General features: G+C 39.5%; 1 protein-coding gene across 7 annotated transcripts in view; it reads right to left on the reverse strand.

Moving 5' to 3' along the window:
* Positions 1-23381, reverse strand: part of LOC135254837 (syntaxin-binding protein 5-like) — a 117550-nt gene that overhangs the window by 70223 nt on the left and 23946 nt on the right. For all 7 annotated transcript variants that reach the window (XM_064335391.1, XM_064335399.1, XM_064335382.1 and 4 more), the window contains 3 exons: positions 19080-19180; positions 9976-10110; positions 2965-3028 (listed from right to left, as the gene is read on the reverse strand). In XM_064335391.1, coding sequence (XP_064191461.1) covers positions 2965-3028; positions 9976-10110; positions 19080-19180 — 300 coding nt within the window. The remainder of the gene's footprint in view (positions 1-2964; positions 3029-9975; positions 10111-19079; positions 19181-23381) is intronic.

Genomic DNA, 23381 nt, shown 5'->3' on the forward strand with positions numbered 1-23381 from the left:
GAAAAAAGAAAGAGAAGAAGGAGAAAACGCAAAATCCCCTTAGTTTGGGGCTTTATTGTGTGGACATGTGAAGTTGTTTATGAATTCTGTCTGTTGAAATGGGGTCAGAATGTACAGAATTTAATGTTTTTAAGGGCTGAGTGTCTGTGGCTGTTGTGGTTATTTCTGTGGGGAACCCTGAAAAGTGCCAAACTCTCGGTGCTGTATAGGTATGGGGGCATGCCCCCGCCAAGGCGTAACTTGGCGGGATGGCATACCTGCCATCCCAATTTTTATTTTTATTTTATAATTAATTATTTTAAAAAATAATTATTTATTGTTTGAATTGGTTCCAGTGTCATCAAAATAAAACAGTTTTATTTAACCATTTCAATTCTCAGAGCATATTTCTGCCAGTTACTCTTTTTTAGTTACTGATATTTTTATCCATTACTACTGACATTGCTCCATGAAGTGGTTACTCCATGCAATCTATTCTTGCAATGTAAGATGATATGTTGAGATGACACTCTTGGTTTTGTAGATATACTCAAGCCAACACAGTAAGAGGAAAAGATTTTTCAGTAAGCGGAAAAGATTTTTGTCCTCTTAAAATAGGGCCTACCAACTAATCCATATCATATCCAGGCATAAACCTGATATTTCCAGATAGGGATGAGTCTTGTGAAAAAAATGATGGGTTGCAAAAGGGGTTATCTATTGAGTAAGCCTGTTTAATATGAAAAAAAAACTGAGGGTAGTAAAAAAACATCAAACATCAAAATCACCATAGGGCTCAAAGAGTTAAAGAGGTGTAGCAATCTCTTTAGTTAAAAAAACACAATTTCTGCAACTCACTGTGGTCTATATATAATTAGTCCTGTATGCATTAATTGGCTTTAGCCTTTAACGCTGAATAATGCATATAACCCCCTAAACCCCCATGAAATCCAGGGCTTTTTGTAAGAATATCCCCTGTCTGAAACCCCATTATCTCCAGATTATATACAGAACAGACATGATTTAAAGCTTGAAATAAAGAAGACATTTGTAACAAAATGACAAAATCCCCTGATCCTATGAGAGTCTTACTCCATACACACACAGGAAAGAATTCCAAAATCATTTTGTATTTTCTTTATTCTTCAGTGATTATATGTACTTTTGATACTGGTATGAAACCATATTTCTTTTTCCAATCATGCCCCAGGATGTATACAACACCAGGAAAAAAGTTTGGAGTGGAATGAACAAAGCGGTAAAATTTGACATGCATTTTCCCAAAGGTGGGCCCAAATCTCCCAAAAACCTCCCCAAATGGCACCAAACCTCTCCAACTGGAATACTGTGTATATCTTTTTTCCCAGCCATATTCCACTTCCAGAAGCTAATTCTATTGAGGGTGGTACCCTCTGAAACCCCACAAAACAAATATTCTTTATTTACCCATTCTCTCTCTTAGGTTAAATTCACTTAAAAACAATCAAACCACTTGGTTTTACCTTGCTGAGTGCTCGTACCTGCAATCAGCTGCCAAACTGCTGTAAATAAGGCTTGTCAGCAGTAAGCCTCCTGATCACAACAGCTCACAAAAATATAAAATTGAATCCTAAATGATTTACAATAATATAGTGCCCTTTATCACTACTGCAGAGTGTTTTATGCAAACATTTGTTGATAAACAAACAAAGCTCCAATAAACCGTGCACTAAGCTTCCACTCATGCACTCTGCGAGAATGCAGTTAAAGTAAGTTGGTACGCAGTAGAATAGCTAAGCAGTACTTTCAGCCAGAATGACTACTGTAACATCTGCAGGTTTCCAAGCAGGGGCAAAAGTCACAATGGGTAGATCTTAGAGAGGGTAGTAGTAGCTTGCCTTTAGGTCATTTACTCAGCGCTGGAATGTATAATTGACATCATTGTTTCACTGTCTGTAAGCTAAGAAGTTACTTTTTTTTAGAAAAACTGCACTTTTCGCATTTGACATTCTATTTATATACAGAAATGCTTGTTTTCAAATGATCATGAAAACGGTTTCAGCTCAATGGAAATAACACATAATGAATAATGACTTTTGCTAGCCTGTATACAAAGAGCATATTGATTGCTTAGGGATCAGAGGGGGATGATATCAATACCATCCATCACTGTAGTATTAGCAGTTGTTTGACATGTTGCGGACAGTTATTGGATTATAAAATGACATAATCATCAACCTGGGGTGTCAGTTTCAGCCCCCCTTTGGGGAAGGGGACTACCTTGTTATTTTCTTATCTAGCATTTTTTCATCAAAGTGCAAAGAGTCTACACTTTACAATATTGTAGGGGTTACAGCAGTGCACCTTGAATCAGTGACTGATGAAAACAATAATTTAGGAGAATGCTATTTTTAGATACCGGCGTCAAATTTGGGCTATAAGAAATGAACAACGAGAAAACAATTTGTTGATCATATGAAGCTCATCTTTTGGTCTACTGAAGTTCAGCAAGTTCAGACAAAGTAAAAAAAAAAGTAAGCAGGCAAATAACACTTAGGCTATGATGCCCAACCACCAGCTTATTTCGTAAAATGTACTCTTAGCAATACACCATGGCACGGACGTGAACGTGAGCTGACTAGAATGTCTGATAAGTTTTAGTGCATCTTGAGTTTCACATTAGCGATATAATCTTCACCTACTGTAGGCAGCTTCTGGGGGCGGTTTTGATCTAACAGAAACCGCTGCTTCATGCTGAATGGTGATTTACGGGGATAATAAGTTGCTGTGCTTTTGAGACAAAATAGGTTAAATGCATATTAATTCTAAGAGCCATTATTTAGGCTCTGGCCTATAAATGTTTATTCATTATTGCCAGATTGTCTGGAAAGCTTCAAATTTGCTGGACATTTTTACTGGCCAAATCTGGCAATTGCTGGCTAACACTAACTCTGATACATAAGTGAAATATTTAATACTGTGTCATTATGACTGAAGCCTTCCTACCTTTCCTTCATCCATGGGATTATCACTGATGTGTACCACAGGCCCTGGGTGGGTCTTCGAGGACCTGAAAGGTAAGGAGGCAATGAGGTGAAAACTATTAGAAGAAGGGAGAAAATCTTCTTTCCAGAGTTGTGATTCATTATATTTGTTTGCAATTAAATACTGAGAGTCACAAATGTAAAACAAAATAAAACTATGTACAATATAGATTATGCTAGATAAAAATGATAGGTTTAACTACGGAAGAGGATTAGGGTCACATGTGAAAATCTTTTTTGAGTTCTGACTTTATAAATAAACTTTAAAGTCAGAACTCAGAATTCTGACTTTAATCTCAGAATTCTGACTTTAAAGTCAGAACTAAAAAAAAAATAGCACGTGGCCCTAATCCTCTTCCGTATTTAACAGATTAAACTGCTTGACTAGTTAAAAAAAGAAAAAAAACAAGCCCACAATGAAAACAGCAGTAAGTGATGTTACAGTAGGTGTGTGCTGTAACATCAGTAGATCTGTTTGTCTGTCTGTACGTTGTGTGTGTGAGCACATGCAGAGTATGGCAAGAGAACTCAAGTTATGCAGCACTCTTTTCCCCCCAAGGGCTCTCTCTCTCAAATTCAAATTGAAAATTCTTTACTGACAAGACATTTCTTATATTGCCAAAGCACAGAAAAGAACATATACAATGGAACACAAACATAAATCTAAATAAACTGTGTACCGACAGATATATGCCTATCCTAATATGCTCAGTGGTCCCTCTGTTTATGGCAAGCTGTTGCGTAATTTGTCCAATACATTTTCTGTATTCCCCTAATAAATAGGTGGTCATTTGAAGTTTTAAATTCTGGGCATATTTTTAACTTCTGGTAGAAATAATCCCAGCTATTGTGGTAATTTTTTCATGCTGTGAAGTGTACTGTACTGATTTTAATATTCTGAGCTAAATGCCAATTGGAATTTCTATTTGAATTGACTTTTGAATGATATAGAAAGCCCTCTTTGCTTTCTCTTTCAATTCATTACCAACCAAATTAAAACTTCCTGTAGAACTAATTTTAAATCATAAATATGTGTAATTTGTAGTTTGTTTTATTTGTTCGTACTGTGATGTTTATTTAGAGTCCCTGATGTCTGGTCTTTAGTTTTTATAGGGTTTATTGTCAGGGCCCGGGTCTGACAGAATGACTCTAGCAGACCCAGGTTCTGTTGTAGACCCAGTGGCGTCACTAGGGGTGGGCTTTCGGGGCTGAAGCCCCGGATGTTTCTCGTCCAGCCCGGACCTTTTTACACCAAAAAAATTTTTTTTTTGACACCTTAAAAAAAAGAGATACAGCACCAAATATCATTCCATTTAATGGAACCTAACGTAAACAAATCACCTCCTTAAAACCAACTAGTAGGCGCAGTAGGTTGCAAACAGAGGATTTGATGGCTAGAAGTGGTACAGTAAAGTTCAGTCACAGAGTTCTGAATGACAGACTGACAGTTCCGCTTGTCTGACAAACGTACATAGACTACGCACTACGCAGGGTTCTGTAGACGAGTCCAAATATTTCTCCTTCAGTAACGTTAGTGTCAGTGAACTGAAATGATGGATATCCGCGGATTTTTAAAGAAAATTCAAGAGATTCAGAAGAATAATGATGAGCTTGAGAATGTAACTAACGTTATAGCGGATGTTGAGAGCCAGTCAGCAGCTCAGCCAGAAAGTGCAGAGCAGCTAGCTTCAGGTTTGTGCAGAGCAGCACAGGGTTGATGATACTGGGTATACATGCAGCTAATTGTGATTAACTAAAATTAGGCTATTAGCAAACTAAAATCAGATTCAGAAGTGTAACGTCAGCAAAATAATTATTCGTGATGCCAGCTCAGTAACATTTGTACGGCTAAAGTTAGCTAACAACGTTAGCTAGCTAGCTAACGTAACTGGCTGGCTAAGCCAGCTAACGTTGTTAGCTGTGTACTTTTTAGCTTGCCTGCCCAGTGCCTTGCCAGTTTACATGCTAGTATGAAATATATATATATATATATATATATATATATATATATATATATATTTAAAAGCCATTACATCATCAATCACAGCTGCATAGGATAAGCAGCTAGGTAGTTAGCTAGCTATTTATGGATAGTATTTTGTTTATTAATTTAGATACAGTATGTCTTATACGTTTTCTGGTAACTAAGTGTGTTTGCATAGCCAGTTATATCGAATCACGTAGCTATTTACTCTGTTAGTCTGTTTCTCTACTGTAACATAACCCGTTACATTAATTATGTAACTACATCTAGCTGTCTTCATTCTGCTTTGCAGCCACATACATACATATTACATTCATTCAACATTCAACATTATATCCCTATACTAGCCTCATTAGTATAGCACTGTCACCATTATTTTTTGTAATCTACAGTAATGTTTGTATGTGTAACAATATAATAAATGGGCCCCAAAAGAAATTTGCGGGCCCCAAAAACCTTTGCGCGCACTACGCACGCCAAACTAAAACTCCCCTTGGGGCTAAGCCCCTGATGTCTTTGAATCCTAGAAACGCCCCTGTGCAGACCCTTTTCTGTTGGTGAGAACCGAACCAGGTCATCTGCATAGAGTAGAAATTTTGCTTTGGAGACATACAGGATGAGGCCAGGTGCTGTAGATTTTTTGAGGAGTCTTGCTAATTAATTTATATAAATATTAAAAAGTTGGTGAGATAGATGCCACAGGGAGAAATCCTATTGTCTCCAATTTTAACTGCACAATTATTATTTGCATACATTGATTTACTTACATCATATGTTTTTTCCCCTACACCACTTTCAATAAGTTTTAGAAAAACAGTCATGCCAAATACAATCTGAAAATCTATAAAGCAGGCTAAATTTGTGGTTTTGTTTTAGTGAACATATTTGTCAATTAGGGTGTGTAGGCTAAAAATATGATCCAATGTTCTATAATTTGGTAAGAATCCAATTTGGCTTTTGCTCAAGACATTGTCCTCCATAATGCTTTAGTTTATTACATTACAGAATACCTTCCCCAGATTGCAGTTCAAACAAATGCCTCTAATTATTTGGATCACATTTGTATCCACTTTTATATATGGGACTTATGAGTCATTTATTCCAGATATCAGGGAACCAACAGATGCTCAGAACCAAGATGAAGAGAAGATAGCTAATTTAAATTAATAATCGGTATGTTTTATCATCTCTTTAAGTATGATATCTGCACCGCAGACTTCTCTGGGTCATAGGACAGTTTTTCAAATGGCTCTTTTTCAGTTATTGGGGAGTGTAAAGGGTTTTGGTAATCTTTTATGGTCAGTTCAACCTTTTCCAATTTTTTACATATTTGCCTTTGCTCTGAGCTTAGTGTCTTTTTCTGGTATAATTTTATAAAGGGTCTTAGAGGAGGGAGGGAGCAGGAATGGGGAGAAAGCAGGAAGGGAAAGACACTCTTTTAACTGATGCATTGGAACAGGTTACCTCATTGAAGAACTTTTTTGTGTGTAAAACAGAATTAAAAGAGCAGAATTAAAATAGAGGGAAAATATAGGTACATCCATTAAGGTTATATTTTCACTATATATTATAATCTGTTCTTTTCTTTACCTTTGGAATTTACTGCTCTTCCTGACTCTCTGATGAATTATAAGATGGGGAATGGGAATGGAGAAAAGGGAGGGAGAAGTTGAGGGGAAGGGGGGGCAGGGTAGGGTTATGCAACCAACTAATACTGTGTTTCATGTTTCTGGATTATAAGAATTGTATTAGGTGAAAGGGGACTTAACAGAAATACAGCTGCTTCTAATCAAGGTTTAACTAGTAAATAATTTCAGTGAATAACATACAGGTACATTAATATGCCTGATGATCCATGTGATTGAAAATGCATAAAATAAACGAGTAAGCTACCAAGACATTAAGGTAGCTGCTTCTAATCAAGGTTTAACTAGTAAATAATTTCAGTGAATAACATACAGGTACATTAATATGCCTGATGATCCATGTGATTGAAAATGCATAAAATAAACGAGTAAGCTACCAAGACATAAAGGTAGCAAAGTGAGAAGTTGACTCTAAATGCAGTTTATTACTTTTTTTTTTTGCATGTTTCACTTATTGTGGTCTCTTTTTGTTTAAGGTATATGGTACTTTCATATTCACAAAGTCCAGAAATCAATATGTACATTGAATGTCCAAAGAATCATCAAGACTCCAGAATTTTGATCTATCTTTCAGCTTCATGACTGGGATAAACACAATGACATTAAATGTTAATGTTTGAACAACCCCATTAAAAGGAAAAAAAATCTTCAAAAACTAACAAAAGAAAAAGGAACTACTGTATTCTCTAGGAAACACACGTCAAGATTGCTAATGCACAAGTTTTCTCTTCATCTTATACACTGAACAAAAATATAAAAGCAACACTTTTCAATTTCGAAGATTTTATTCAAAATCAAGTTCAAAGGTAATGAACGTAAATCAGTCAACTGAAATAGATTCATTAAGCACTATTGATTTCATGTGATTGGGGATACAGATATGTATTCCCCAAAAAAGAAAATACCATGAAATGAAAAGAATCAGTATCTTGTGTGACCACGATTTGCCTCATGCAATGCAACACATCTTCTTCACATTGAATTGCTCAAATTGTTGATTGTAGCATGTAGAATATTGTCCCCCTCCTCTTCAATAGCTGTACGAAGTTGAATTAATAACAGAAACTAAAGGAATTACCATTATGGGAGGAGATTTATTATGAATACCAGACTATATATATATATATATATATATATATAAATTCATACCACCTCTTGGCTGAATACTCCAACCTGATTGGTCCAAGGGTGTGCATCAAGTAATTATTGTAAAATAATGAACAACAGGGGTGGTGATGCGGCCAAGGTGAAGCCAAGCTGACACAGAGCTAGGGAGATGAATTTGATTGAGTTCTGGTTTCATGTAATTTTCTTAAATAAGGTAATGACAAAAATGACCAAAACTGGTGCTAATTGTATGTTATAAAACAAGAAGGAACTATTTTTTCCTGATAGAATAATTGTTTTCATATAATTAACGACCAGACGTTTTTGCTTAACAATGGTGCAAATATAACTACCAACCAAAGTTTTGCATAACAACGGTCGAAATAGAACCATCAACGAGAGTTTTGCTTGGCAACGGTAAAACAATATGCACAAAGAGCCGCAGAAGAATATTTCAATTTCAGCTGATTAAGTAGATAAAAATCAATAAATATAAAAGTAACTAAATATAGTCATTGTTGGTAACCCGTTGTATAAGTGGATTAAAGCACTCCAGCCTGTCCCGTTATATATATATGTATATAAACAGACTGCTCACACCACAATTTCCCTTACAGTTGACTAGAATATGGAGAAAGGTAAAGGTCTTCGGAGAATGAACAATTCCCTACTTCAGGAAGTTCTTTTTAAACATAAAATCAAAAGAAAGATTAATTTCTTAAACCCCCAAATAGACGCAGGCATCTAAAAATAGCATTATCTTAAATTATTGCTTTCATTGGTCACTGATTCAAGGTGCACTGCTGTAACACCGACACCATTGTACAGTAAAGTGTAAACTGGTCGCACTTTGATGCAAAAAACCCTGTCTTGATCAGCAAAACCACCAGAGATAACAAAAGAAATAACAAGGCAGTCCTCTTCCCCAAAGGAGGGCTGAAACTGACACCCCAGGTTGATGATTATGCTATTTTATAATTCAATAACTGTCTGCAACAAGTCAAAAAACTGCTAATACTACAGTGATGGTGTTGATATCGTTAAAATCCCTAAGCAATCAATCTACTGTTTATATGTAGGCTAGCAAAAGTCATTATTCATTATTCCATATCTCTGATATGCATGCAGGCTGACAGAGATAGGTTAGCCTTTTTGCTTGGCCTAGCTTAGGACAAGGACTGGAAATGAGGGGAAATTGCTAGTCTAGCTGTCAGCATGTATCTGGATGTATATCTGTGTTGAACACAGAGAGATGAAATTTATTTTGATCTTCTTGTTTGATGGCAAAGACGGCGGCAAGGTAAGGGCAAAACGGCAAATAAGATTATTTCCCAAGTGTTGGCCTGTTCCTTTCATAATGTTTTGTTGTGTTCACAAGGTGTTTCTCCACCAATCTAGAGAAGGGCGGAAAACTGGAAACAAAGAACGGGATGCAACTACCGGTGAACCCCTGAATATTCACAGACCTTTCTGACCATGAGTGACAAGAGAGAGTTTAATGGTGGACTGATGCTACTGATATTGGTAGTCATGTGTAGTGCACCAAGCTGAACGCACACTGGATCATTGGTTCATTTGTTCACAAATCTTCTGATTGTACTATGTGGGTTATGGCACACAGATGGCCAAAAATAGGCTATTCCTTTCCTGTAATTACAACTCATGGTACATGAAAGTGCCGAAAACAGCAAGACTGCGCTGCCCTATTGCTTGGAACAGGTATGTATGAATAAGGCCAATACATTTATTGAGATAGAGGATAAAGAATGACTGGATGAATTACTTAAACTAAAGACAAATAAAGCAGCAGTCCCTAATGGCATATACCCAAGGGTACTCAAAGAGCTAGGTGTGATCATCTTTAAACCACTGGCAGGTATTTTTAGACAGTATTTTAGAAACTGGAGAAATACCTGAGGACTTGAAGCAAAGTAATATAATACCAATATATAAGAAAGGGGACAGCACTGATCTAGAAAACTAGAGGCCCATCAGTTTAACTTGCATCACATGTAAACTACTAGAATCTATCATTAGAGCCAAGTTAGGGGTGTTTCTTGAAAACAGCAACATCCTAAGGGATGGCCTGCATGGTTTTCACAAGGGAAGGTCATGCCTGACAAACCTTCTGGTATTCTCAGAAGAAGCGACCAAGTGTTCGATTATAAGAAGGTTTATGATATACTTAGATACTTTTTCACAACATTGTATTGATATATATATTCAATATACTCACAGTTCAATGGCTTTGTTCCACATGATGACGTAGCCTGAGAGGGAAAAGGACTCCACATTCACAATGTGAATGTTACCCCTCTCTGATCCGACATACAGCCATTTACTCTGGAAAGGCAGGTGACAAAACGTTATCCTGAAAAACACAGAGAAACCAGGTACTGGGTAATGTTCTCACAAACCAGGTGCTGGGAAATGCTTAACAATCAAAGAAATTAAAACACAGACTGGACACATGGCACACACCCTTTTACTGGGTTAAACAATGCTATTTTGGCAGTCTGATTTTGATATTGCTGTAAACTAAACCATTAACTGTAAATGTAAAAAAAAAGTTAAACCTGAATAATGTGAACATACTGACGGATTAAAATTTCAATTATGAACACCATTAATTAACACATTTGCACAAGTACCAAAGCAGTTATTCAGGGACATAACAGAGCCTTCCTCAGACAGAGAGGCTGCCCAAAATGGTTTGGAATAAGCAGTATATAGATAATGGTTTGCCTAAGTACATGTCAGAGACTACCGAAAAAAGAATGGTAAATTGCCTAATTTTTTTTGGTATTCAAAGCCTGATATTTTAAAACAGTTAAAAGGTATACTTCTTCCAGAAATAAATCAAAAGCACAGCTTACCTCCATTACAAATACTAGCCTAAGCCATCGTTTTCATCAACAGCAACAATATCAGGTGCATTAGCAGTGATTTGGAGTATTTGTGGTTAAAGAAACATGTTGTTATTGCCGCATTTGCCAGAATACACATCAATATTTGTAAATTACTACAGAAATATTAATATTATTATTTGCCTCCTGACACATGGATCACCGATTACTGCTCCATGATGTACACGTGTCCATTTCAGATATGCTCCAGTCCAGTTGTGCAGATTGTTCAGGTCTGGACAAAATGATCACACACCAAACCCAGCAGAATTTGTGTCAAGATTTCCATTTGGTTTCTTTTTAAAACTAAGGAAGATGCTTTCCATTTTGCCTGCAAGTGGGAGTACTGTGGTGCAGATCCAGGAAGGACAAGGCTCTAGCCAACTGGGACACACAGACACTCCCAAACATACACTTAGTAAACATTACTTTAAAAAAAAAACATTTTTTGATTCAAGCAGTGAAAATTTAAACAATTCTTAGTAGCGGCCTTGAGCCTTTGACAGGCTTTTGTGTTTGATCGAGCACAAAAGATGGCAAGTCACAGTCTTATTGGGAATATCTGCATGAATTTTTGCCCATTCCTCCATGCAAATTCGGTCCGATTCCAAATTTTTCCAGGTTAAACAAACACCGTCAGTGGACAGGTAATTTTGGATTACACCACAGATTTTAAATGGAATTGAAAGTCCGGGCTTTGCCAGTATAATTCCAGAATACCAACCTTGTGTTTAAGCCATTACTTCATAAATTTTGCATTGTGCTTTGGGTCATTGTCCTGTTGGAACTTAAATCTTTGCACTAAATGCAGATTTCTTGCAAACTGAAACAGGTCTTCTTTAAGGATTTGCCTGTACTTGGCCCCATTCATCTTGCTTTTGCTGACAACAAGCTTTCCAGTCTCTCCTGCTGAAAGGCGACCACATAGCATGATGCCATCACCATGCTTGAAGATAGTGATGGCATTTGGTTTCCTTTAAACAGCACTTTGCTTTCAGGCCAAAGAGCTCAACTTTAGTCTTATCAGCCCAGGGGTTTTCAGGTTCTGTCACATGGCTTCTAGGGGTGTAACAATTAATCGATTCGGATCGATGCAACGATACAGAAAGCAATGATTCAATTCAATCGATTCAACATGCATTAATTGATTCGTATCGTTGAGAGCCGAAAAGCTCAGGCAGTTCTGTCAACATATTGCATTTCACCGTGTATCATCATGGTAAATTATTGTGTTTGTGCAGGTTGCACAAACTCCAGCCTGTCAGGACATCGAGTACACAATTTTCCTAACAGGAAAAGGAACGGTGCTAGCTTTCGTGCCTGGGTGCATTTTGTGCAGGTGAGAAGAGACGGGACTTCACTGCTGCATGTTACAGAAAACGCGGTCGTGTGTGGCGCTCATTTTAGACCCCCAACCATGACATAATGGACAATATTGTCTACCTGGGCATTCATAAAAATATTCTTTCACCACTCAAAAATCGTATTCCGTCATAGCAACAAGATAAACCCGACAATAGCCCTAAGATATTCCAATAGGCTACAGCCGTGAAAATGCTGCTCGCTGAATAACCAAATAAATGAGGCAAAGTTTTTAAAAAAATGATACCATGTCATTGTACAGTCAATATCTGGGACTAAATATTGAATAAATATGCAAACTTACCATTGGTTTTATGTGCAGAGATGTCCCTTTTGAGACTGAGTGGTCATATATAGAGCCCGACCGATGCCAGATTTTTGGGTCCGATGCCGAGTCCTAGCCCACCGATTACCGATGTTTTGACTGATATTTTGTCAAAAAGTGCAACATTTTCCAGTCAATTTGAAAAACGTATATTTTATTAAATTTTTTATATTTAAGAACATTTAACTTATAAGCAAACAAATAAAAATAAAAATAAACACACAAAGAACTTTTTAGATAAAAAAGTAAAAGATGATATTAAATTAAATATATATAAACACCATCTTTAAGTGTGTGAAATCAAAATAACTCCACACCTTGCTTTTACTCCTTTCTTTTCCAGTCATCTATAAAAAATTAATTAAAAAAAAAAATCAGTTTTCCAGTTTCAAACATGTATTTTTATGAATATTATTATTATTGTTGTTGTTGTTATTAATTTGTTATTGTTATTTCTTAGTATCTATTCTCACTACATTAATTATATTTTCTTATTTTATTCCTACTACATGATCTCAAAGAGTAAGACTATCTAGCGAGCTTCCCTGTCCATAAGAATTCGGTAGTGAAAATAACTACAATGCGCTCTGACGCGTGACTAGATGACACACTCGCTCGCAATAACGCATTAGCTATTGACACAGCTTCATTATTTCTTATTATATATTCTCAGTAAGTTAAATTAATTATATTTTCTTATTTTATTTCTACTACATGATCTCAAAAAGTAAGACATTATCTAGCGGAGCTATAGAGTGATTCAAGTGTAAGGTTAGATGAAATCAAATTGACTGGGTGAAATACGTGAAAAAACTACAATGCGCTTTCGGGCAGGTTACCCACGCTAACTGTTGGTTGATTCACTTCTCCAACAGCAATCCTTCTCTCATGTTATCACGACAAAGCTAGATAACATGGCTTAAAATGGTCCATGTTAGAAGTGTTTTATCTGCGTTTTTACTGTCTGGTTAGCTTGCTACGATGACGCGTGACTAGATGACACACTCGCTTGCAATAACACGTTGGCTATTGACACAGCATCATATAGTAGCTAATATCATTATCTCAGATAAAAATCTCAATCACCATTTTATTTTGGCTGGTTATTTATTTGAGAATAGAGCGGTGTCCTCTGGAAATGTAGATCCTACGCTGCTTATGTGCTCACTGCCACTTCATAAAGGCTTGCTAGCCAGCTAGCTTGCTAAAGTGAACCAAATATGTTAGCTAGCTCGCTCACTTGATAATGAGGATTGATAAACATAGTGGTCGTATAAACACATTTAATGAAAAACTTTCACTAAATATACATACCTTTATTGCAGCAATCGAATCTGTGCAGACAAGTCTTGCAGTGGAGAATATTGGATGAGGCACGAGTGACAAATGTCTTATTAGAGAAGTAGCGCGTCAGCTGCTGTAGTTCACACTTGTATTAGACCTCCCTCTACTGGATAATTCTAGTAAATAGCAATTACAACGTTCGAACAGACAAGTACAGATAAATAATCATTGTTTTTTTTGTTTATTATACTTATTAAAAAATCGGGACACATCGGCGGCATAACTGCCGATCCCGATGTCGTCAAAAAAGTCAAATAATGGCCGATATATCGGCCACACCGATATATCGGTCGGGCTCTAGTCATATATTGTCTTGGACAATCCGTTTGTGAAAAATACTCGCATTTGTGATATCGGAGTACCTTCAGTGCACACGTGTCGTTTACGGCGTTGTCGCCCTTTTTAGTACAGTCTGGCTTGATTTACAATTCATTTATTCAGTAGGTGAGAGTATAAGCTTTCTAACGATGTATAACATATCTAATTTTGCTTTTGGAATAGCGTTTTATAGGTCAGCGTAACCGAAAATTTTCTTATCATCGCATTCACTTATGGATTCACTATGTGGTAGCAGTAAAAGACGCTGCACCTAACTAAACGTTGTCACCGATTTTTTGTAATTTCTTGGAAAATACTATTATTATTGAGGACTTCTGGGAATAGCTAAGCCATATGTTTGCTGATAGACCTATCCGACATTGTTTTCTGGTGTAAGACAGAAGCGGATTGAACTGCATTGTTGATTTACTGTCTCTGTCTCCATCTACTGAACACAGACACAATTTCATCATTGCTATGTAATTATTACTGCTCAAAATATTTCGGTTATATACGTTATTTTTGAAATTGAGTGTCTTTAAATAGGTTAGTGGTATTATATAATGTGGATATATCTAATGCTGGTCACTCACCAAGACACCTGCCCAGTTCTCCACTGGTTCTCCTCACACCGACATTGTAAATTCTCAACTAAGTGTTCTGTCTCCAGAACACGTGGACCAACTAGTGTTCTTGAAGAAAATCCTCTCAAAGAGACACTGAAAGGCACACTGTATGTATGTAACTTGATTGAAATTGTATATGTTTATAATAGCTGGAGCCCAATTGATCGTATCATATCTTATATTACAGTATTGCACCGTATCGAATCGTATCGTGGCAAAATTTCACATATCGCCAAATATCGAATCTTTGCCTTAAGTATCAATATGGTATCATATCGTGGTGAGGCCTAAGGTTTACACCCCTAATGGCTTCTAGCAAACCTTTGGTGTGACTTAACGGTGGCTTCCCTCATATGTGGATTCTGTCTAGCCACTCTCCAAAAAAGTCAAATTCTGAAGAAGATTGTTGATCTCTGGACTGTTTCTCCCATTTCAGCCAATTAGCTCTGCAACTGGCAGCGTTGTAGCTGGCCAGTGTCCAGGGCCCCCCACTGCCCAGTGTCCAGGGGCCCTCCTGTCCCATGTCCAGGAGAAGCTGCCTGTCCAGTCCAGTGTCCAGCAGGGGCCACCTGTCCAGTCCAGTATCCAGCAGGGGCCACCTGTCCAGTCTAGTGTCCAGCAGTGTCCCTGCCTGCCTGTCAGTTTGTCTACCTATATGTTAGGTCTCCCTGCCCTGTTTCGTGTCTGTCTGAGTCCAGTTCCGTGTGCATCTTTGAGTCCAGTTCCGTGTGCGTCTTTGAGTCCTGTCCAGCCCAGAGTCCTTTTCTGTCCTTCTCCAGTCCTGTTTCCGTCCAGCTCCAGTCCCAAGCCCGGTCCTTCTCCAGTCCTGTTTCTGTCCAGCCCCAGTCCCGGGTCCAGTCCTGTTTCTGTCCTGCTCCAGTCCTGTTTCCGTCCAGCCCCAGTCCCGAGTCCGGTCCTGTTCCTGTCTAGTCCAGTCCTGAGTCTTGTTCCACTCCAGTCCCGTCTCGAGTCCTGTCCGGTTCCTGAGTCCAGTCCCTCTTTCTGAGTCCAGTCCTGTCTAATCCTGTTCCTGAGTCCTGTTCCGTCCCGTCTGAGTCCCGTTCTGTCTAGTCCAGTCCAGTGTTCCGGTCTTGTTCTTGTCTGTGGTTCCCACCCTCTGTTTCACCCCCTCCCCAGGTCAGTCTTCTGGGATGTCAGGAGCCGTCCCTTGGGAGGGGGGGTACTGTCAGGATTCTGCCCCTTTCTGTTTCAGTTATTCCTTTTTTGGGCTTCCAGATGGCGCATTTCTCATGTTTGCATTTTGGTTTGTTTCCCTCATTGCTTTCTCCTCTTGTGTTAATTATATCAGTGTTCTCTCCTGTGTCTTGTTATTCCTTTCCTTGCTGTGTTTGATTGTGCCTTGTGTTCACCTGTGTTTGGTTATCCCAAGCCTATTTAAGTTCTTTGTTTCCCTGACTCAGGCGCTGGATCCTCCTGTGTTCTGCCCTGACTGTTTTCTGCCCTTGTTGTCGGTTCTCCGTGTGATTCCCGTGCTTGCAAGTTTTTCGTGTTTTCCTGGGTTTTCTGTATTCAGAATCCTGTAACACACAGGATTCTGAATACAGAAAACCCAGGAAAACATGAAAAACTTGCAAGTTTGTGTGTGCTTGTTTTTCCTTTTCAGTTATTTTTTTTTTGAGTTTTTGGAATTGCTCCTTGTGGCCTTTTGTTTGTTCACTGTTTGTTTTTTAGAGTAAAGCCTTTGCTTAAAACTTACCTTTGGAGTCTCCTGAGTTTTTCACTCTGCACCTGGGTCCTAACCCCCTTGTCCCATGACATTCAGTGTCAGATCCTTTAATCCAGCTGCTCATAAATTCCTAATCACATGACTCTTTCATATTTACTCAATAGCCTAACACATGTTCAACATACTTCTCCAGTTGACCTTCCTCATGCATACCACTTGTGCGTTTACCTATGATATGCAGGTTTTTTATCAACTGTGCCCTATCAATAAACTGAAAATAATAACCTCCTCATTTTTGTTCCTCTCTATCACTCATGAATTACAACTCCACAGATTAGATGCGATATCATGCTGCAGACCTGCCTTTAGGGGGCCATCAGAGTGCTTCAACACATTTCATGTAAGAACATTTCTGGAAGAAAATTTGCCTAAAACCTTTTGATCAATAGGAGTATTTTGCTATACCCTATATTTCTGTATTGGTCATTAGAGAGAGTTATTTTGGTATTTGTAATTGTTTAGGCCAGTAGAGTGCCTGTACTCTTTTCTAAAACTGTTCAATATAGTTTGCAAGTATGCATAAACAAGCTATGTACATTTGGTCCATGGTTATTACTCAATCAATAATTATGTTTTTGCCACAACAAAAAACATTGCAATACTATATGTATATAAATAACACAAATATATACAAATAGCCAAGTGGAAAAGGCCCTGAGGCCATATTCACAAAACATCTTAAGGCTAAAAGTGGCTGCTAAACTCCAATATAAAATATAGGGTGTCAGTCCATTAGGGCTCCTATAGTTTTTGTTCTTAGAGTAGGCTGACAAACTGACAAAGCATTTCAGCTTATTTATCCTCAAGTTAATGAATGAAATAAGGCAATTGATCACAGACTACACAAGGTTTGAATTATTTTTATTCCCCACATCCTGTGTGCGTTTCAAGACATTTAGCCTACATAAAAACAAAGATATGATTATAAGGATACCAACCGCTCAAGGATCCTGAGCTGTCCGACAATGCTAATCGTGTGTATTCCGAAAATGTTCGACCCCAGCTTAAAAAAAATTTGCACAATGCCACAGTCAAGCGTTCTTGAAAGGAAAAGGTTTTTTGCCAGAGATTTAAAGTGAGCAGTTTTCTGCCCTGCCCCACCTCCAGGAGCTGCTACATAATCACAGAAAGTTTACATGCTTAGGTCACATGGGAAAGACATGGGGGTAGCCATCACATGGATGTCACGCTGATGAAGGCTTACGTAAAGGGGTACATCACGATCTTATGGATATAACAGAATGCCTTAACATGCTCTAGAAGCTTATGTTGAGGGGTACATCACAATCTCAAGAATATGACAGAGCACTTTAACACTCTCCGTAAATGTCGTAGCGGTGACATGTGCCATGATGCAATATGGAATAATCTACACACAATTTCTGCATTGCTATTGGCTGGGGTTCTTTTAACCCCTTAGCGCACATGCCAAATCTGGCCAATCCTTGCCCATTTAGGGGGTACCCTATTTAAAGCTTTATAACTTTATGATGTGAGCATCACAGAGACTTGAAAAATGTCTTAAATGAAGCAAAACATTTGTTCCTAAATTATAAATATAAACTAAAGTGCCACAAATGCAATTGTTTAGGCAAAAAATCAAAACTAATTTTGATGTTTTTTAGTTTGCAATGAAATACTGAGATTGCAAATATACATCAGGTTAAACTATACATTTCCTGGACCAAATACTCCTTGACCACAAGTGCGCCACAACAAATCAACTGTTTGACTGAAGAAACTCATTGTTGCATCATTTTCAAGTGGGAATTACAAGCTTTCCGTCAGTACAGTGGCTTAAAATATCTAGGGGTCCTGAAAGATATCCAAAATCTCTCCAAAAATGAAAAAAATGCTTTTTGTCCATTATAGAGCATATACATGTGCCCCTCATGAAGATTTAAGATGAAACACTGATATCAGATTTAAAAAATAATGCAAAAACATTATCACACTGTGGTACAGTACCTAAATGTGTAATCATTAACTCTTGTATGTTTTTCTGTACTCTGCAGTATGTGATGTCTTCTTGTATGGGACTACATTAAAACAATATTCAACCGTCCACCAACTACAAGCAAACCAACAAACGCTTACATTACAGTGTGAAATATCCTCATTCTAAAATACCACTAACCTACCACTTATTCCATATTTAGTCGCAGAAATTGAAAGTAGAATTATATGGTATCATTTTTGAAAAATTCATTTTCAAATTCATGTTTATTTCAGTGTTCAGTGAGCAGTGTTTTTCACAGCTGTACTGGCATACCTTCGGCTGTTGTTGGCTTTATCTTGTTGCTACAACGGAATAAGAATTTTTAGTGGTAAAAGAACGTTTTCATGTATGACCAGATCGATTCTATTGTCCAGTGTGTCATGCGTGGGGGGTGTAGTTACAGATAAGACTGCAGGGAGGGGGTGCTTGGTAAATGCACGACCAGCGTGACAATGGTGGCGCTGCAAAACTCCGTATTCGGCATAATTGTCCTGAATCATCTACTAATAAAGCCAGAACACCGCGTTTGTGTTTTCAACTCATAATCTGGTTGCAGGAGCAATCTATGCACGCCAACATGCCAACCACTACATGCCGCGTGTTAACATGAGCAAAAAGCCCTGTGTTGTCAAAAATAACTGCAATAAGTTAATTATTTTTAAGAAGTTTTTTTTTTGGCACGGTTGGTGTTCCATTGAGAATTGCAGCCTTACCTCTCTCTGTTGAATTTGAGGGAATGCAGAATAGCCGGTTGCTTTTGCCTTAGGTTCCAGAGGTGAATGCTGTCATCTGCCAAAGCGCTCACCAGTGCCCCCTACGAACAGCAAGACAGCATAATTAATTTGTAGCAATCAGTGGAATACAAACACACAGCAGACAAACACAATTGACAGAAAAATTGGGATTAAATATAAATTAAATATGTAATATTCAGAAAAGTCCATAAATATTTGGAGAGTGACACAATTGTTATTTTGGCTCTGTACTGCAGCACATTGGATCTTCAGTTTCTGGCCCTAAAACTCCTTGGTCGGGGTCATTGTCCTTCTGCAAAGTGAAGCACCGTCCAATGATTTTTGAAGCATTTGGTTGGATCTGAGGAGATGTTTCTGTACACTTCAGAATTTATCGTGCTGCAGCCATCAGCAGTCCCATCATCAATAAAGACAAGTCAGCCAGTTCTGGAGTCAGCCATACATGCCCAAGCCATACCACTACTTCCACCATGATTCAAAGATGAGGGGGGTGATGTGGATCATGAGCAGTTTTTTTCTCCACACTTTTTTCTTTCCAACATTTTGGTACAGGTTAATACTCATCTCATCTTTCCATAAGCTGACCTCTAGACTATCACACCTGACATCCTCCCGTTTGTCACCTCCCTTGTGAACTCCTCCTTGTCCTCTGGATGTTTCCCCTCTTCCTTCAAGCTGGCCCACATCACCCCACTGCTGAAAAAGCCCACTCTGGATCCCTCCGTCATCCAGAACTACCATCCTGTTTCCCTTCTCCCTTTCTTATCCAAAACAATTGAACGAGCTGCTTCTAACCAACTCTCCTCTTTTCTCTTACTGAACAACCTCCTAGACCCCCACCAGTCCGGCTTCAGACCTGGCCACTTGACAGAGACCGCACTCCTCTCGGTCAGTGAGTCGCTTCACGCCGCACAAGCAGCCTCCCATTCATCTGTCCTGATCCTCCTAGACCTTTCTGCTGCCTTCGACACAGTCAACCACCCCATCCTCCTGTCCTCCCTGGCAGCTATGGGGATCTGTGGCACAGCACTAGACTGGATTGAGTCCTACCTCTCCGGTCGCTCCTTCCAAGTCGCCTGGGCTGGTGCAGTATCGGCACCTCGCCCCCTTGCCACAGGAGTTCCCCAAGGCTCAGTCCTTGGTCCCCTCCTATTCTCCCTGTACACCCAATATCTTGGTCCTGTTATCTCTGCCCATGGGTTGTCCTATCATTGTTATGCCGATGACACCCAACTCTTTCTCTCCTTCCCCCCCTCTGACACACAGGTCTCCGCTCGCATCTCCGCTTGCCTGAGGGACATCCAGAGCTGGATGGATAACCACCATCTTAAGCTGAACCCAGGTAAGACAGAGATGATCTTCATCCCTGCTCCATCCTCTAACCTCCTTGACTTTTCCATTTCCCTAGGGGACACCGTGATGTCATCATCACCCACCGCAAAAAACCTTGGAGTGGTGATGGACAACAGACTGTCTCTCTCCCAGAACATCACGGCGGTGAGTCGAACGTGCAGGTTCTTCCTGTACAACATCCGAAGAATCCGCCCCTTCCTCACCACCTACGCAACCCAGCTCCTGGTTCAAGCGATGGTCCTGTCCCACCTGGACTACTGCAACTCGCTGCTGGCTGGTCTGCCAGCATCCGCCATCAGACCCCTGCAGCTCATCCAGAATGCTGCAGCGCGTCTGGTCTACAACCTCCCCAGACATTCCCTTGTCACCCCCCTGCTCACTGACCTCCACTGGCTACCTGTTATGGCTCGCATCAAATTTAAGACCTTGGTGCTTGCATACCAGGCAGCTAAGGGGTCAGCACCAGGATACATCCAGAGGATCATCAGACCCTACACACCAGCCAGACCTCTCCGTTCTGCCACCTCTGGATGCTTGGCTCCTCCCCCCCTTCGTGTCTGTACTTCCCGCTCCCGTCTGCTGTCTGTCCTGGCCCCTCGCTGTTGGAATGACCTCCTCGTGACGGTCAGAACAGCAGAGAATCTGACTACCTTCAAACGCAGACTAAAGACTCATCTCTTCAGGCTGCACCTCTCCCAACCCCTCCCTAGCCTATAGTTTAGCTCAATGTACCTAATTAGCCTAATACGTTAGTTATTTGGCAGGATTGTTTGTTTGTTTGCTGAACAGGTTACTCTACAGGGTTGGAGTCCTGATCTATGTGGTCACTTCTGGCACTACGATCTTTACTTCACTCTTGTATGTTTCTTTTGCACCTCTGCACTTTGAACTAATGCACTTGTTGTACGTCGCTCTGGATAAGAGCGTCTGCTAAATGCCTGTAATGTAATGTAATAAGAGTTTTTTTCTTTCCAGAAATCAACGGTTTTAGCAAACTGACTTGGCTATTCTGTTCTTGAGGCTTACTAGTGTTTTGAATCTTGCGGTGAACCCTCTGATGTTATGCTGGTGTAGAATTCTCTCTGTTGTAGTTGTTGACACATCTATGCCTACATCCTGGAGAGTGTTCTTGACCTGTTCGACAGTTGTAAAAGGGTTTTTCTGCAGGATTGAAAGCATTCTTCGGTCATCCACTCCAGTGGTCTTCTGTGGCATACCAGATCATTCTTGCTCCTTAACAATGTATAAAATCAATTGATTCTGACACACCCAATCTTTAGGGTATGTCTCTGATTGATCTCTTCTGATTTTCCCACTGCACGATGGCTTATTTTGACACTTTTTTGGTCCTCATGTTGACAGACAACAGCAGACTCCAAATACAAATTCCTCATCAAGAATTAACTCGGTTAGCTTTCTTGTGTCATGAACTAATTATGCAACATTGACAACACACACAGCTGACCAAGAAACACATAATTCCACAATATGACAGTAAATACCCACAAATTAAAGCTGGCAGGCCACACTGTCCTCATATTCATTGTTTCATTTCAATCCAATATGCTGGAATATAGAGCCAAAACAACTAAAATTATGTCACTGCCAAAATACTTTCAGACTGGATTGTATATAATGAATATAATACACTGAACAAAAATATGCAGCCATTTTTAATGCGTTTAAATAATACCTCAAAGATTTGTTCTATGCGCACAAATATCTTATTTCTCTCAAATTTGGCCCACAAATTTGTTTATATCACTGTTAGCTAGCATTTCTCCTTTGTCAAGACAATCCATCTCCTGCACAGGTGTGGCATATCCAGATGCTGATTAAAAGCCATTATCACTACACAGGTGTTCCTTATGATGGGGTCAATAAAAGGCCACCCTAAAATGTTGAGTTTTTTGTTGTTCAATACCATGTCACAGATGCCTCAAGAGTTAAGAGATCATGCAACTGGCATGCTGACTGCAGGAATGTCCTGTAGAGCTGTTGCCAGAGTAATGGGTGTTCATTTCTCCACCATAAGCCGCCTCCAGCATCATTTCAGAGATTTTGGAAATTCGTCCAACAGGTCTCACAACCGTAGACTACGTGTAACCACGCTAGCCCAGGACCGCCATCTGAGACTTCTTCACCTGCGGGATTGTTTGAGGCCAGCCACACGGACAGCTGATGAAACAATTGGTTTATCAACCATAGATTGATAAACTGTCAGAAATCGCGTCAGGGAAGCTTATCTGCATGCTCGACGTCCTCACTGGGGTCTTGATTTGTCTGCAGTTCGGCTTCACAACTGACGTGAGTGGGCAAGAGCTCACCTTCGATGGCCACCGGCACGCTGGAGAACTGTCGTCTTCACTGATGAATCACGGTTTCAGCTGTACAGAGCAGATGGCAGGCAGCTTGTATGGCGTCGGGTGGGTAAGCGGTTTGCTGATGTCAACGTTGCGGGGTGTTGGTATGGGCAGGCATATCTTATGGGCAGAGAATTCAAGTGCATTTTATCCATGGTAATTTGAATGCACAGAGATATTGTGATGAGATCCTGAGGCCCATTGCTGTGCCATTCATCCACCGCCATCACCTCATGTTTCAGCGTGACAATGCACGGCCCCATGTTGCAAGGATCTGTACACAATTCCTCAAAGCTGAAAATGTCCCAGTTCTTCCATGGCCTGCATACTCACCAGACATGTCACCCATTGAGCATGTTTGGGATGCTCTGGACCGGCACATACGACAGCATGTTCCAGTTCCCACCAATATCCAACAACTTTGTACATCTATTGAAGAGGCGTGCGACAATATTCCACACGCTACAATCAACAATTTGATCAATGCAATGCGAAGGAGATGCGTAGCGTTATTTGAGGCAAATGGTGGTCACACAGGATACTG

Source organism: Anguilla rostrata, chromosome 1 (assembly GCF_018555375.3).
Source record: "Anguilla rostrata isolate EN2019 chromosome 1, ASM1855537v3, whole genome shotgun sequence".
Classification (NCBI taxonomy): domain Eukaryota; kingdom Metazoa; phylum Chordata; class Actinopteri; order Anguilliformes; family Anguillidae; genus Anguilla; species Anguilla rostrata.